The 12,069-nt window shown below is 51.4% G+C and overlaps 4 protein-coding genes across 4 annotated transcripts; 1 reads left to right on the forward strand and 3 right to left on the reverse strand.

Moving 5' to 3' along the window:
* Positions 1 to 6: 6 nt before the first annotated feature.
* Positions 7 to 2,368, reverse strand: BDP55DRAFT_728616 (uncharacterized protein; the record flags this gene model as incomplete). The annotated part of the gene is made up of 4 exons (XM_060579465.1): positions 7 to 263; positions 299 to 309; positions 1,446 to 1,656; positions 1,720 to 2,368. 4 exons carry the CDS (start codon positions 2,366 to 2,368, stop codon positions 7 to 9), a joined length of 1,128 nt encoding a protein of 375 aa, XP_060429806.1.
* A 2,192-nt stretch (positions 2,369 to 4,560) lies between these two features.
* Positions 4,561 to 6,392, forward strand: BDP55DRAFT_693878 (major facilitator superfamily transporter; the record flags this gene model as incomplete). The annotated part of the gene is made up of 7 exons (XM_060577278.1): positions 4,561 to 4,751; positions 4,917 to 4,941; positions 4,997 to 5,290; positions 5,332 to 5,415; positions 5,467 to 5,885; positions 5,941 to 6,020; positions 6,070 to 6,392. The coding sequence occupies 7 exons, from the start codon at positions 4,561 to 4,563 to the stop codon at positions 6,390 to 6,392; spliced, it is 1,416 nt and encodes a 471-aa protein (XP_060429807.1).
* A 71-nt stretch (positions 6,393 to 6,463) lies between these two features.
* Positions 6,464 to 8,681, reverse strand: BDP55DRAFT_551909 (uncharacterized protein; the record flags this gene model as incomplete). The annotated part of the gene is made up of 2 exons (XM_060569153.1): positions 6,464 to 8,510; positions 8,545 to 8,681. 2 exons carry the CDS (start codon positions 8,679 to 8,681, stop codon positions 6,464 to 6,466), a joined length of 2,184 nt encoding a protein of 727 aa, XP_060429808.1.
* A 753-nt stretch (positions 8,682 to 9,434) lies between these two features.
* Positions 9,435 to 11,486, reverse strand: BDP55DRAFT_631987 (uncharacterized protein; the record flags this gene model as incomplete). Its single annotated transcript, XM_060572358.1, has 1 exon — positions 9,435 to 11,486. One exon carries the CDS (start codon positions 11,484 to 11,486, stop codon positions 9,435 to 9,437), a length of 2,052 nt encoding a protein of 683 aa, XP_060429809.1.
* Between the last annotated feature and the right edge of the window lie 583 nt (positions 11,487 to 12,069).

Here is a 12,069-nt window from a genome sequence, read left to right on the forward strand (position 1 = left end):
GGCTGTTCAGTGGTGACGCTGCTGAGTAGCAATCATGATCTTGCGACTCATCTCGGATGGCATTGTCTCGCCGTGGTTGCCGCCCCAGGCATAGAGACTCTCGAGGAAGGAAGTTTTGGCTTCAGCGGAGAAGGCTCCATCTCCAAGACCAGCACCGAACTTCAGGCCGGGGATGCTGCTCAGCGATCCCAGCCATATTTGCATAGGCTTTCCTTTCGCGGTCTTGCGGGCGGATGGGGGCTTGTACGCCATAGTCGCTGCGTCTTTCATAAATGAGTAAGTCCTGCAATTGACTGACCCTCAAAGGTCCTTTGGGGAAGTTGTTAACTTTATGCTTAGCAGCATTATCGGAGGAGTGGCAGAGATTTGAGTCGAGACGTCTTTCTCTGGGCTAGATTGAGAGACTGAAATAGAGAAGGAAGATGAAAGCAGAGCACAACAGAGGTTCCAGATATGAAGGATGAGGAAGGTACACAAGAGAGATACAAGGACTCAGGAGAAGCTCTTGACGCGCGTCTCTCCTCGAGTAGGTTGAAATACGGAAGAAAGAGGGAAGTAGAGCATGACAGACGTGCGAGAGATAAGTGTTTTAAGGTATACAATACGGAGGTACGAGGGGAGGGAGAGTGAATGGAAATCTACTCGAAGGTAATAGGAGGGAGCCTATGTGAAGGTGAATGAAAGGGAATCTGCGCGATGGTTAAGGAGAGGGAACCTAAGGGACACGATGGTGAACGTAAGGCTATGAGGTGGGGAACGTAGTCTGCTGGGAGGAGCCATACAGTCACCGCCTATGGTCTATAGGTCGGTAGATTCCTCAAATCATCACCATCGGATGAGGAGACCGCTTTGGCGCAACAGTTGGGACTGCTCACTCCCGGTTACAGCGCAAGGTGCTCGACCCCCGGTGACTTCATTTTTTGAAGGTTCTGAGTTCGATTCCAGCTAGCGTACCCTTTTCTACTTATGTAGTCCCGCCTAATCTTGCCACGTCTAGGCATCATGTAAACTTACACGTAGGATCAGCCATATCTCTAGGGTAATTTTTGTGCTTAGTACCGGTAGGCGTGCCACTTTTACCTTTTGATACCACACAAACATCCTAGAGAGAAGCAGCCACGAGCTAGGTGACTGAACACTTGCAGGTGTCGGAGAAACCTAGCAGAAGGAACAAGACATTTGAGTCGACGACGAAGATGGCGTCCAGTGAGTAGGTGTCACCATTACAAGGGGAAAGCGTCAGTCACCAAGGCAGATCTCAGCAGGGTATCCTTTTTCCATAGTACCCATCATAAGTTATGCAAATGTTCTTTTGGCGTAGGAGGATAATCACATCTGACGGATTAGTTTACTGAGAGCATGGGACTACCTCCAAATTCAGCCATCCAGCCTCTACCTCACTCCATTCTTTGTGTTGATATTGGCTCGCTGTACCCTCCAGTTACCAGATTCGACGGCGGGCATTCTTCGCCTCATCGAGCTCAGCTCGGAGTGCTTCGTTGACGAGTTCAAGAGTTTCTTGCTCTTCACGACGGGCGATTTCAAGTTTCGCCAGCTCGTCGGACTTTGCCTGAGCTGCCCAAATCTGGAATCGCAAGCCCTGAATCGTCTGATCATGGCTGTCCTGGGTGCTGGACTTGGCCTGCTCTGGCTTACCTGTTGTACGTCAGTGGAAAGCCTCGAAATATGACTTCGATCTAATAGCGAAGCTTGACTCACCCGAACCATTCTCAGGAATGGGACGATAAGGCAGAATGATCTGATTTACAATAGACGCCTTGGACGCGGAGGCAGTAGCGGCGTTGTCGGGATGAGGAGGGCGCGGTAGAGAGAGTTGGCTGCTGTCAGACGCGTCGGATTCAGAGGGAATGGCAGCCTTCATCTTGCGTTCGCCAAGAACCGCGATCCACTCATCGAGAGTAGCAAGGAAGGCCTCAATGACAGGGTTAGGCTCGTCGATATTAGTGTCGTTGGCTCTCAGGTGCTGAAGGCGGGCGCGAATAATGCGGTCGATGACGAAAATCACTGAGTCGATCCCGAGCTCATCAGAATCATTCCAATCGCGGGAATATCCAGAGTCTTCAGAGAGGCCAGTGAGAGCAGCGCCATACAAGGTGCTGAAGTTCGAATGTTTGCCGGAGATGTGAAGGTTGACAATAGCACGGAAAAGGGCATTGCCCCGATTGGCGATATAATGCTGGCGAAGAGCAACATGATCTCTGCTGTAGACAGAATAATTGTTGGCGAATAGCTTCAGGAAGACGGCGTTGACTCTGCGATTGAAGAGGGGTTCATCGCCTTTGACGTAGAATTCGAGGCCTGGAAGGTCCATGATGGCTTTGACCCAAGGGCGATTATGAGGAGCCATGATGCTTTTGAGCTGGTAGCTAGCTGGTAATGTTTTTTCTTTATTTTAATGCTCAAGGCCCCGGTTGGAATAAAGGAGAAGTTGATAAAAGAAAAGAGTCGAAGGGGGGAACATTCAGGAGACCAGGCCAAGATGGGCTCGTTCTTTTGGGCAAGTTCAGATTTGTTGTGAGATATCTGTCAGGTGAGTGAAAAGTTCACGTTGAGGGTTGGGAAGAGCTTCTCACCAGAAATATGGCTGTGTCAGGCATCAGAATACACAAAAGTAAACAAAGAAATGAATATGCCATTATACGTGAATCTCCACCATGCCCAGAAACGATGAAACATCGACATGGACAAGATAATCATTAGACAAATGTAAAATTAAGCACTATTTGCCACGCATTAGCATCCCTTACTTTGGTTTCACAAATATTAAAAAGAAAACGTCGAAAAAGAGATTTCACAGAGGCATTCGAACCCCTGACCTTCAAAAAGCACCGGGGGTCGAGCTGGTGGCGCTGTAACCGGGAGTGAGCAGTCCCAACTGTTGCGCCACGAGGTCTCCTCGTCCGATGGTGACAAATGAGAGGAATAATTTCCACATGTAGCCTCGAGGCTACGCGAAATTCCTGAGGCTCTGGCTCGTACCGTCAAGAACGGCAAATGCTGCCTGAGCTTCCTGCCACAGTTGAAAGTTTCGGCTTTCACTCCCCGCTTTCGCTTCCTACCTCCTGGTCATGCATTCATGGGTCTACCTGAAGTCTGAAAAAAGTCTCAACGTTAAGTATCATATAATCTGCCGCATGTTTCGTTTCTTCAGTATGTCTGCAGGTCGAGACTCCGGTAGAGGGTGGCGAGTTAAAAGATAGGTTTTGTGGAGATGCTTACAATGAACTTTGAATCTATGACGGGAAAGTTTCAACAGCATGGGAAATTAACCGCATCTATCGGAAGATACAACTAAAATGCAGTGAATCTACAAAAAGAAGACCCGGCTGTTGTTGTAAGTGACGGTGGATAGGTGAGCAGTCGTCACGGGTTAGCTTTCAGTAAAGGTCGAGAAAGTAGTCATCTAGCAGCCCGATGTTTCTCTCAATGGTGAGCTGAGTAAAATGCATTCAGTCCGCTTAGCACCCTTATCTAATGAACCAGTCAATATGAGATTGAAGGTGATAGGGGACAGACAAATTGAAAAAACTCAAAGTCTGAGGGTGGCCCGAACTCAAGACCTCAAAAATAAATTGCCACCAAAGAATCAAGTTCTTTCTCATTTCGTTACGAGGCACTCGTAAATACTAGATCAGAACAAGTCTCATCAGATGGCGAAAATCTGAGAGCAAAAGCTGTATATATGGCTTTGCGACGCCACAATGTTCCGGAACCGCCCATTCTACATACATACAGGCATCCCCGGGATATTTCGATCGAAAATGTCAATGCAGGCATCGACTTCGTGCCGCTCGCATCTCACTTCTCAGGCGCACTAACACTTAAAAAAGGACCTGTATCATTAAACATTGTTGTACTGCCCGGTACGTCACACCTACACGCCCCGAAGCACTGTTTGGGATGGATGGATGGTGGGTCGTCCAGAAAAGAAGGTTTGCGGGCACGATTATGTAATGGACCCTGTTTCCACACTGTTATTCCAACTGCATTCCTTCGCGTCGTGACATCCCCGTCGCTTCATTTAGCGAAATGATTATTTTTCTAGAACTGAATACTTTTTCTATGACCAGACTCCGGCTTGCTTCATGATAAGTCTACTCGATTGCCACGACTACTCCCAGTGCTCGCCGTTCGCGATGCCGAGATGTGTCCCTGCCCCGCCAAGACGTTGCCCAGACTTCCAAGTCTCTCCTCACCACTCATATTTCATTCCGATTCTCGCACATCATGAGGCAAACGATGCGCTAAGACGCAGGATTGGGACCAAGGCCACCACCATTGTCATGACACCTTCGATAAGATGCTTGGCAGTGCGGGGAAGCTGGCTTGCAACTTTTGGCCTGCGAAAGCGGCACGCCGCAAAAGATGAAGGTGTGATGGTGGTGTTTATATGTCCTTTACTGGGAGGTCCAGAAAGCTATAAATGCTCACCTCTCTTTGTCTGGGCTTAGCATCCGGCTCTCCCGCTGTCAGCTCAAACTCTGACTATCAAAGATTGCCCTCGGCGCCTCGTGAACCTTCTCGGCCACTTCCGCCGCCATGAAACTCTCGTTCAACAACCGAAAGGCCGACCCTAATAGCAAAGATCCAGCTTTTATCCCGGCTGAAATTGAGGAGGCTCTTAAAGTTACTCCTGACGTCCGAGACTACGCTGGAGCACATGCGAAGTATGACCCAGCCGAAATTGCACTAGTACGCCGGCTCGACTGGATGATCATGCCCATTCTCTGGTAAGATGGTGCCCCATATCGAAGTTTGGCTTTCAGGGACTTTCTCCCTCGAACCTCGGTACCCGTCACCATATCTTCGATTCGCCAGCCGTCGAACCGACGAATCTTGGTCTACTAATCATCCCGTCACTGCCCATCGCACATCTTTGCTAACGAACATTCGAGGTTCATGTACTGGCTCAACTACTTGGTGAGAACGCTCAAGCCCTAAGACAGTTCATGGAAATCTCTAACATATCTTCAAGGATCGTAATGCCATCGCCCTAGCGAGACTAAACACCCTCGAAGAAGATCTCAACCTTTCCTCGACAGAATACCAAACATGCGTCTCCATTCTCTTCGTCGGGTACGTCATCGTCGGCATTCCCGCCAACATGGTCGTAACACGCGTCCGCCCGAGCCTCTGGATGAGCTCCTGCATGGGCGTCTGGGCCATCATCAGCGCCCTCACGGCAGTCAGCCAGAACTACACGGGCCTGCTACTCACTCGTTTCTTCCTCGGCATTACCGAAGCTCCGTACTACCCCGGTGCTCTTTATGTTCTCGCCACGTTCTACACCCGCAAAGAGTTGGCGACGAGGATATCAATCCTGTATACGGGAATATCCTCGCGACGGCATTTGCTGGCTTGATCGCGCTAGGAATCTTCCAGATGCACGGGATGGTTCGTCTTCAACGTCCCAATATTCTAGTACAAAGTCTGACAAATGACTAGGCCGGCATCGCAGGCTGGAGATGGCTCTTCATCATCCAGGGCGTAGTCACGTTCATCATCGCCATAATAGCCTTCTTCATCCTGCCCGACGAACCACTCACGACGCGATGGCTCACCCCTGAAGAACGCATTCTGGCCAACGAGCGTATCCTACGAGATACTGTCGGAAACACTGGGCAGACGACTACTTGGTCTGGTCTCTTCGAGGCTGCCAAAGATCCCAAGGTTTGGCTCTTCACCGTGATGCAGCACTGCCACCTTGGCGCCAACGGCTTCAAAAACTTCTTTCCGACTGCTGTTGAGACGTTGGGCTTTGATGAGACGATTACTTTGGTGCTTACTTGCCCTCCGTATTTCATTGCTGGAATAATATCGATTGCATGGTCTTGGTCTTCGGGAAGATTCAACGAACGCACTTGGTCAGTCCGGAACTAGTGATCAGAATTGACTGATTGAAGCTGATTGTAAATAAAGGCACATCACCATAGCAAAGACGGTTGCTGTGTTCGGGTTCATCCTTGGCTGTGCCACCCTCAACACGGGTGCCAGATACTGTGAGTAAAGCTCCCTCGCAACCTCCTCAGAGGCTTACTAATTAAGCAGTCTCCATGGTCGTCTTCTCTGTCGGCACGTATGCAGTGAACTCAATCATACTAGGGTGGGTCTCGGCGACTTGCTCCCAGACGAAGGAAAAGAAGGCGTCTTCCCTCGCCATCGTCAACTGCATTGCCGTCGCATCATTCATCTGGACACCGTATATGTGGCCCAAGTCCGACGAGCCCCGATATGTCATGGCGATGTCTTCGAGCGCGGCTCTCAGTGTTGCTACTGCCATGGGCGCGTGGGCGATGCGGCTCTGGCTCAAGAGTGAGAACAAAAAGATCCGGCAATCCGAGAACGAGAATATTCTGTTTTATGCGTACTGAGGGTTTAGTCACGAAAGGACTGCAGAGTGCTTGGAACAAAGATATTATTGATCATATTCAACGGATGTCTTTCAGCCTAGACATTCGATGACATAGCAGTCCCGAAAGTACCCTTTGCCATTGTAGTCCCCAAAAGCAGCGACAGGATGCCTGTTCACCAACTGCCACATCTCACAGTCTTCCTCGACTCCATCAATGGTCATCCTTATTGCACGGCCCTTCCTCCTCTCTCTCAGCTCGAGCTCTAACGCCGACTTCAAGTAAATCCACGCAACGATGTCAGGACCCGTGAGACCTGAGGAAATCAGCCTGGGAAGCAAGTAGTCGAGAACGGTGGTGATGAAGTTCGTGCCCTCTGACAAACTCGCAGCCATTCTGAGCAGGACATCCACCCGGAGAACAGTAAACTGCTGTCTTTGCTGCATGTTCATCCCGCATACGATGCCAAGAATGACCTTGGCTAGGGCATCCGTGCCAGAAGACTGGACAGACGGGTCGAATAGAGAGCGGAGATAACTACACGTCATCCTGCAGACGAGATAAATCACGTACTCGAGAGCCTTTCGCGTGTCACCGAAGCGGTAGGTAACGAAAGTCTCAAACGTGGCGCCGCTAATCAGATCTGAGTCCGTACCGAGCTTGACGACCGGCATGTCATGGGTGCAAAGCCCCCTGTGCCAGTTATCCAACCTGTGAGAAAAGACATCACACTGCCGCAATATAGTGTCTTGTGTGAGGTTTTCCTTGTGGAAGTCCTTGAGACGGACGTTGCGACGGTCACATTCGCGGCCCAGGACAGATATCAGCCACATGGCAACCTTTTCTGACGCGCTGCTGCCGTCGACGGTGGTATCTTGGCTGAATGAAGCCTCCATTGCAAACCGTGCATGAAGGCCATGTAGCCTGGATAGGATATCCCGAATGGCTAGTTGCGGGTCAAGTAAGCTCGAAATATCGTAACTATCTACGGCGTTGCAACTCGATCGCGTCGGCGTCATCATGAACCGGACATCGTAGCGAAGCATTCGCCAAGCTTTGAATAGGTCGGGGATAGACGACGCTGCAAAGTCGAGCTTGGAAGCGATGGCGTCGAGACCAGTGGCGTGGTTCCTGATACCCAGAGCCGTGCCGGCTTCCAACTCGTGGTATGCAAGCAGTAAAGCGGCGCCCGCGAGTTCTTCGCCGCGTTGATTTTCCACGTTTTGAAGCTGGGCTTGGAGCCCCTTAACGGCTGTGTCGTAGTAGATCCAGACGCTGCTGTCGTCGCATACCCGGCGAAGGACAAGCGGGTCAATGGGAAGTGGCTGCGTCAGCTTGATGTTGCTGGCGGATAGGGCTAATACCGCCGACCGAAAGCAGCTGCTCTGACGGAAGAGGTTCGGGAAGGAGAGGGCAACTGGTATCGATGGCAGAACATTCCTATCGAAGTGTTGAATGAGAACCTCCTCAAGAGGTATCGATATCTGACAGTCTACTGTCGGTTCACCTAGGGGGGATGAGGTAGACGTGGAGGACCCTGGAGATGATGCGTCGGTAACGAGGAACTCGTCCCAACCGGTCGTCAAGGCAGGGCTTGGGGCTTCTACGGGTGGTGTCGAGCTGTTTGGTTCCCCTCTTGTCAGCATCAAGCGGCTAGCAGGGTCCTCAAGCGGCGTAGGTTGCCCTAGTTCAACCGAGTTGATCTTTGACTGTGGCGTTCCGTGCTGTTGTTGAGATGCATCTTGCGCCGTGGAGGAACCAGCAGAAGTGTCGAAAAGTGGCCACGGTAACGTGAAGGACCCAGCGAGCCAGCCCTCGGCGCTCGTGGAGTGCCATGGGGGCAAAGGTGCCGGAGCCGGAGCTGCCAACGGACCATCTCTCGCCGGTAATTCTATGACATCTTCCGACGTTGATGGCTCCCGAGGGGCAGGCGACGACTCCCCGGTTGAGTTGAGGCGGCGACGTTTTCTTTGCTCGTCCTCGAGACGTAGGGCAGCCCATCTAGCCTCCTCGAATTTCCTCGAAGACTCGGCAGCCCGAGTGGTGACGTCTCTAAAGGTCACGGAGCGCTCATAACCACTGCACTTCACTCCTTTCTTAACGCAGGCAAGGCATTCCGGGCGTGTCTCGTCGCACTGGCTTACGAGTCAGTTGATCAGGACTTTTCACTAACCAAGGGGAACGGCAGGTAGATGAGGGAGGAAGGGAGGGATGCGTGGTGACCTTTCTTCTTTTCTTTTTGCAATTCTGACACCCTGTTCGCTTGCGAACAATGTCAGTCTTTTTGGGGCGGGAAGAGTAGGATTCCATGGGTGTTGTCGAGCCGAGACGGAGACCGTTGGAGCCAAGCTTTTGGCGGCACGTTAAGGTCAGTGGAGCTGGTGACTGTTCAAGCTGCTCGGATGGTCATTAGAAAACAGAAGAGGCACTCTTTTCCGTACGTCATTGAGTGCTACAAAACATGCAAAGAGGAATAACGGCCAGGACGAATGCCAAGAACATCGAGTGAATGCGCGCCAGAGAGCCATGGAAATGAAGAGCAGTCGCCCCAGATTGAGCGGATAACCGAGTGATGTGGGCTTTCCCTAATTTGGTCAGCGGGTGCGCCGCTAGGCCTGTTATGGCTGTGCGGAACGGCTCCACATACCAGTCTCCACCGATTCCGCACCGGCGTTCGGCGATAAAGTCGCCGGGAGATGAATCGAAACTACCTAAGTACTAAAGGTACTCCTATGCCAGAATTTGCTGCGTCCAGCCCCTTGACATATCCTCCCAACCCATGTTTTGTAGACCAAGACAACAAAAAGTTTCTTCTGGATACGTGAAGAGACCGGGTTTTAAACCAATTTGATGTGCGACAAGCATGTTCCTATCCTATCCAAGGGATGCACGACGTTTGTACAAGCAATGACGCTCAACCCAGATCTTCGAAGACGAAAGAACTTGAAAGGATCTCAATGGAGTCCAGGTAACGCGCTGACTAGAATGAAATGGTCATGAAGCTCTCATATCATGAAGATTTTGCAATGGAATACAAGTTTCGCCTTGTAGTAAGCTAACAGCCTAAGTAGCAAGCGACCCCGCCGCAGCGAGTTCTTGAAGCCTCTTATAGATCGCAAAGGCACTAGATAAGATATTCTCGTCTTGCGCTGAGTCCGATTTAGCCTCAGCCATAGGCACCCTTCCTGAATCAGAACCGGGAGAAGGTGGTAGCTGGAGCCAACCTTGCTGAGCCATCACCATTGCCGGCGTCTCCCCCTTGTCATTCAAAATACTTTGATCCGCTCCAGCCTTGATCAATATGTCAAAGATTGCAGTCGCGTTTTTCGCCCGCTTCTCTACCTCCGCCGGACCACTAAGGAGCCCGCTCAAGAATTCATTGATGGTCTGTTGTCCAATGGTGTTTGTTCCGATAGCCCAGCCCACCGTGAAACCCTGCTCCTCATCAAGGTCCCACGCCAGTACGTCGTTAATTTCCGCAATGGGCAACGGACTTGTCTTTGTGAGGGTATAGGCAACGTGCAAAGCCGTCTCGCCTTTGGCATTGGTGCCGTTAATGGAGGCTCCACAGCTGATGAGGAGCTCAATGATTTGCACGGCCGCGTGAAGGACTCCTGGGGTCTTTGTGACGTTGTGCATGTAGTCCGCGAGGAGACTTCTATCCATGGCCTCAGTAAACGGGCCGAAGACATCATGAAGAACTTTAAACGCCTGCCACGGTTTCGCCGGTGCCACAATATCCAGGGCAGCTACGAACAAGAGATACCTGTCGAAGCCGGTGGAATCTGCCCTCTTGGCGAGCAGGGCTTTGAGCTTTGTGATTTGCAACGAGCTCCTTTCTGTCTCGGCTATTCTGGTGGGAAGACTCATCACTGAGGCTGACAAGCCGAGCAGGATCGGGCGACTTTCATCCGCTGGTATGCCAGGCGAGGCGTTATACGGATCCGCTCCGGCATCAAGGAGGAACTGGAACATCTCGGCCGATACGGGGTTGATCAGGCCTTCCATCAGTAAGTTGACCTTGTCTGCTGTCGGCACGTGACAGCGCGTACCCTCTTCTGTCCACCCCGTCGACTCGGTGTATTCGCGATTAACGTCGAACCCTCGGTCGAGAAGGAGGCGAAAAATCTCTTGGCTGACCTCTAGATCATCAGGGTTATGGTCCATGAGGAAGAGTTTGATTACTTCGTGCAAACAAGTTACTTCGCCCTCGTCATTGGGCGGATATACCATTGATGCCCCGCGTTCAAGCAAAAGCTCAACGGCATCCCGGTCCAAGTTCCAGATGGCGGCCTCGAGCGGCGATTGATGGTCTAGGAAGACGTGAAGCGTGCCGTCCTCCTGGCACTGGCAAAATCGAAGTCGCTGTGTTGCCGGACGTGCCCCGTCCACATGAGCGCCCGCTTCCAACAATCGACGGAGGCCTTTGATATCAGTGCCTCTATCGACATGCCAGAGGAGCAGCGGTTCTGTCTGCAAGCATCTGTCCTTGTCGATAGGGATGTTCGGAGCAAGCTCTAAAAGAGTCTCGATCATGGCACCGCTGCTCGCCAGGTGCAAGAGACTGATCTGGTGATCAACGTCCACTGGCGTGCCACGAAACGTAAAGGCTTGCAGCAGCGGGTTCTCCAAGTTTGCGCCCCTTTTATGTAAGAGTTTGACGATGTCAATCTGGTCCTCCAAGACGGCGTGGGCTAGGACGGAGTAGGATATGAAGATCTTGTGTGAATCGCAGGCGGGGCGATACAGGCGTTCAATTGCGAGAAATGCCGAGGTCCCGCGTCTGACGGTCACATTTGATGGGGCTTGAAGTGTCAGATTGTTGACAGGGAAGGGAAAGTCGGCTGGGCAGGCAAGCGCTTGCGTTTCCTGCGCAAAGTTCGCATCGTAACCGAGTTTCAATAGCTCCTCAACCTTGCCGACGTTTTTGTTGATGATGGCTGACATCATTGCGCCGTATCCTTGCAATGCTAGGTCGCGGTGCAGCAAGAGACTACGCTCGAATGATGTTGCGAAGCGTTTCTGAGTGAGGGTGAGTTGAAGGATCTCGTGTAAATCGAGGTATTCGCATATGCCGTGCATAATGTCTTCTGCCAGAGCGGATAGGGAAGCCATGGTGCCCGATGGACTGAAGGAAGCTTTAGGCCCCTTCTTCTGAAATGATGGCGATAGGGTTGTGGAAAGAAGTATAACTCTGACAAAGTAGGAACCGCGTAGGGCTGGCGAAATATAAAGAGTACCATGATATCCGCGAGTGAGATAATCGAGACAGCCCTGACAGGGCGGACAGCTCGGATGCCGGCATGACCAAGAATTGCAACGAGGAGCGGCCAAGAAACTTTCAGCGCGGGAATAAACCCAAGAGCGAGTCTCCTTGGCAGCTGAAATGCAAGTTAGGTAATAAAGTCAAGTCACAAGGCAAACTGGGCAGACTTGACAGCTTGGCTGCCTTACCCCACGGGGGCTATGGAAGCCCGAATCAGGAGATCGCAACGTCGATTCAATTCCTTGGTAAGGGTTATGAGGGGTTTGGCATCGCGGAACCGCTCCGCATCACACTCTTTTTGATGCTTCCTCTCACCGGCTGCATCCAAGCAAAGAATCTAGAACAGCGATATCAGGAGCTGATTACGGCGATCAAAGCAAAGAGAAGTCATATTTCTTCTTTCTTTCTCTCACATGATGCATTTCAGTCAGG

Source organism: Colletotrichum godetiae (genome assembly GCF_030913485.1).
Source record: "Colletotrichum godetiae strain CBS 193.32 chromosome Unknown BDP55scaffold_20, whole genome shotgun sequence".
Classification (NCBI taxonomy): Eukaryota; Fungi; Ascomycota; class Sordariomycetes; order Glomerellales; family Glomerellaceae; genus Colletotrichum; species Colletotrichum godetiae.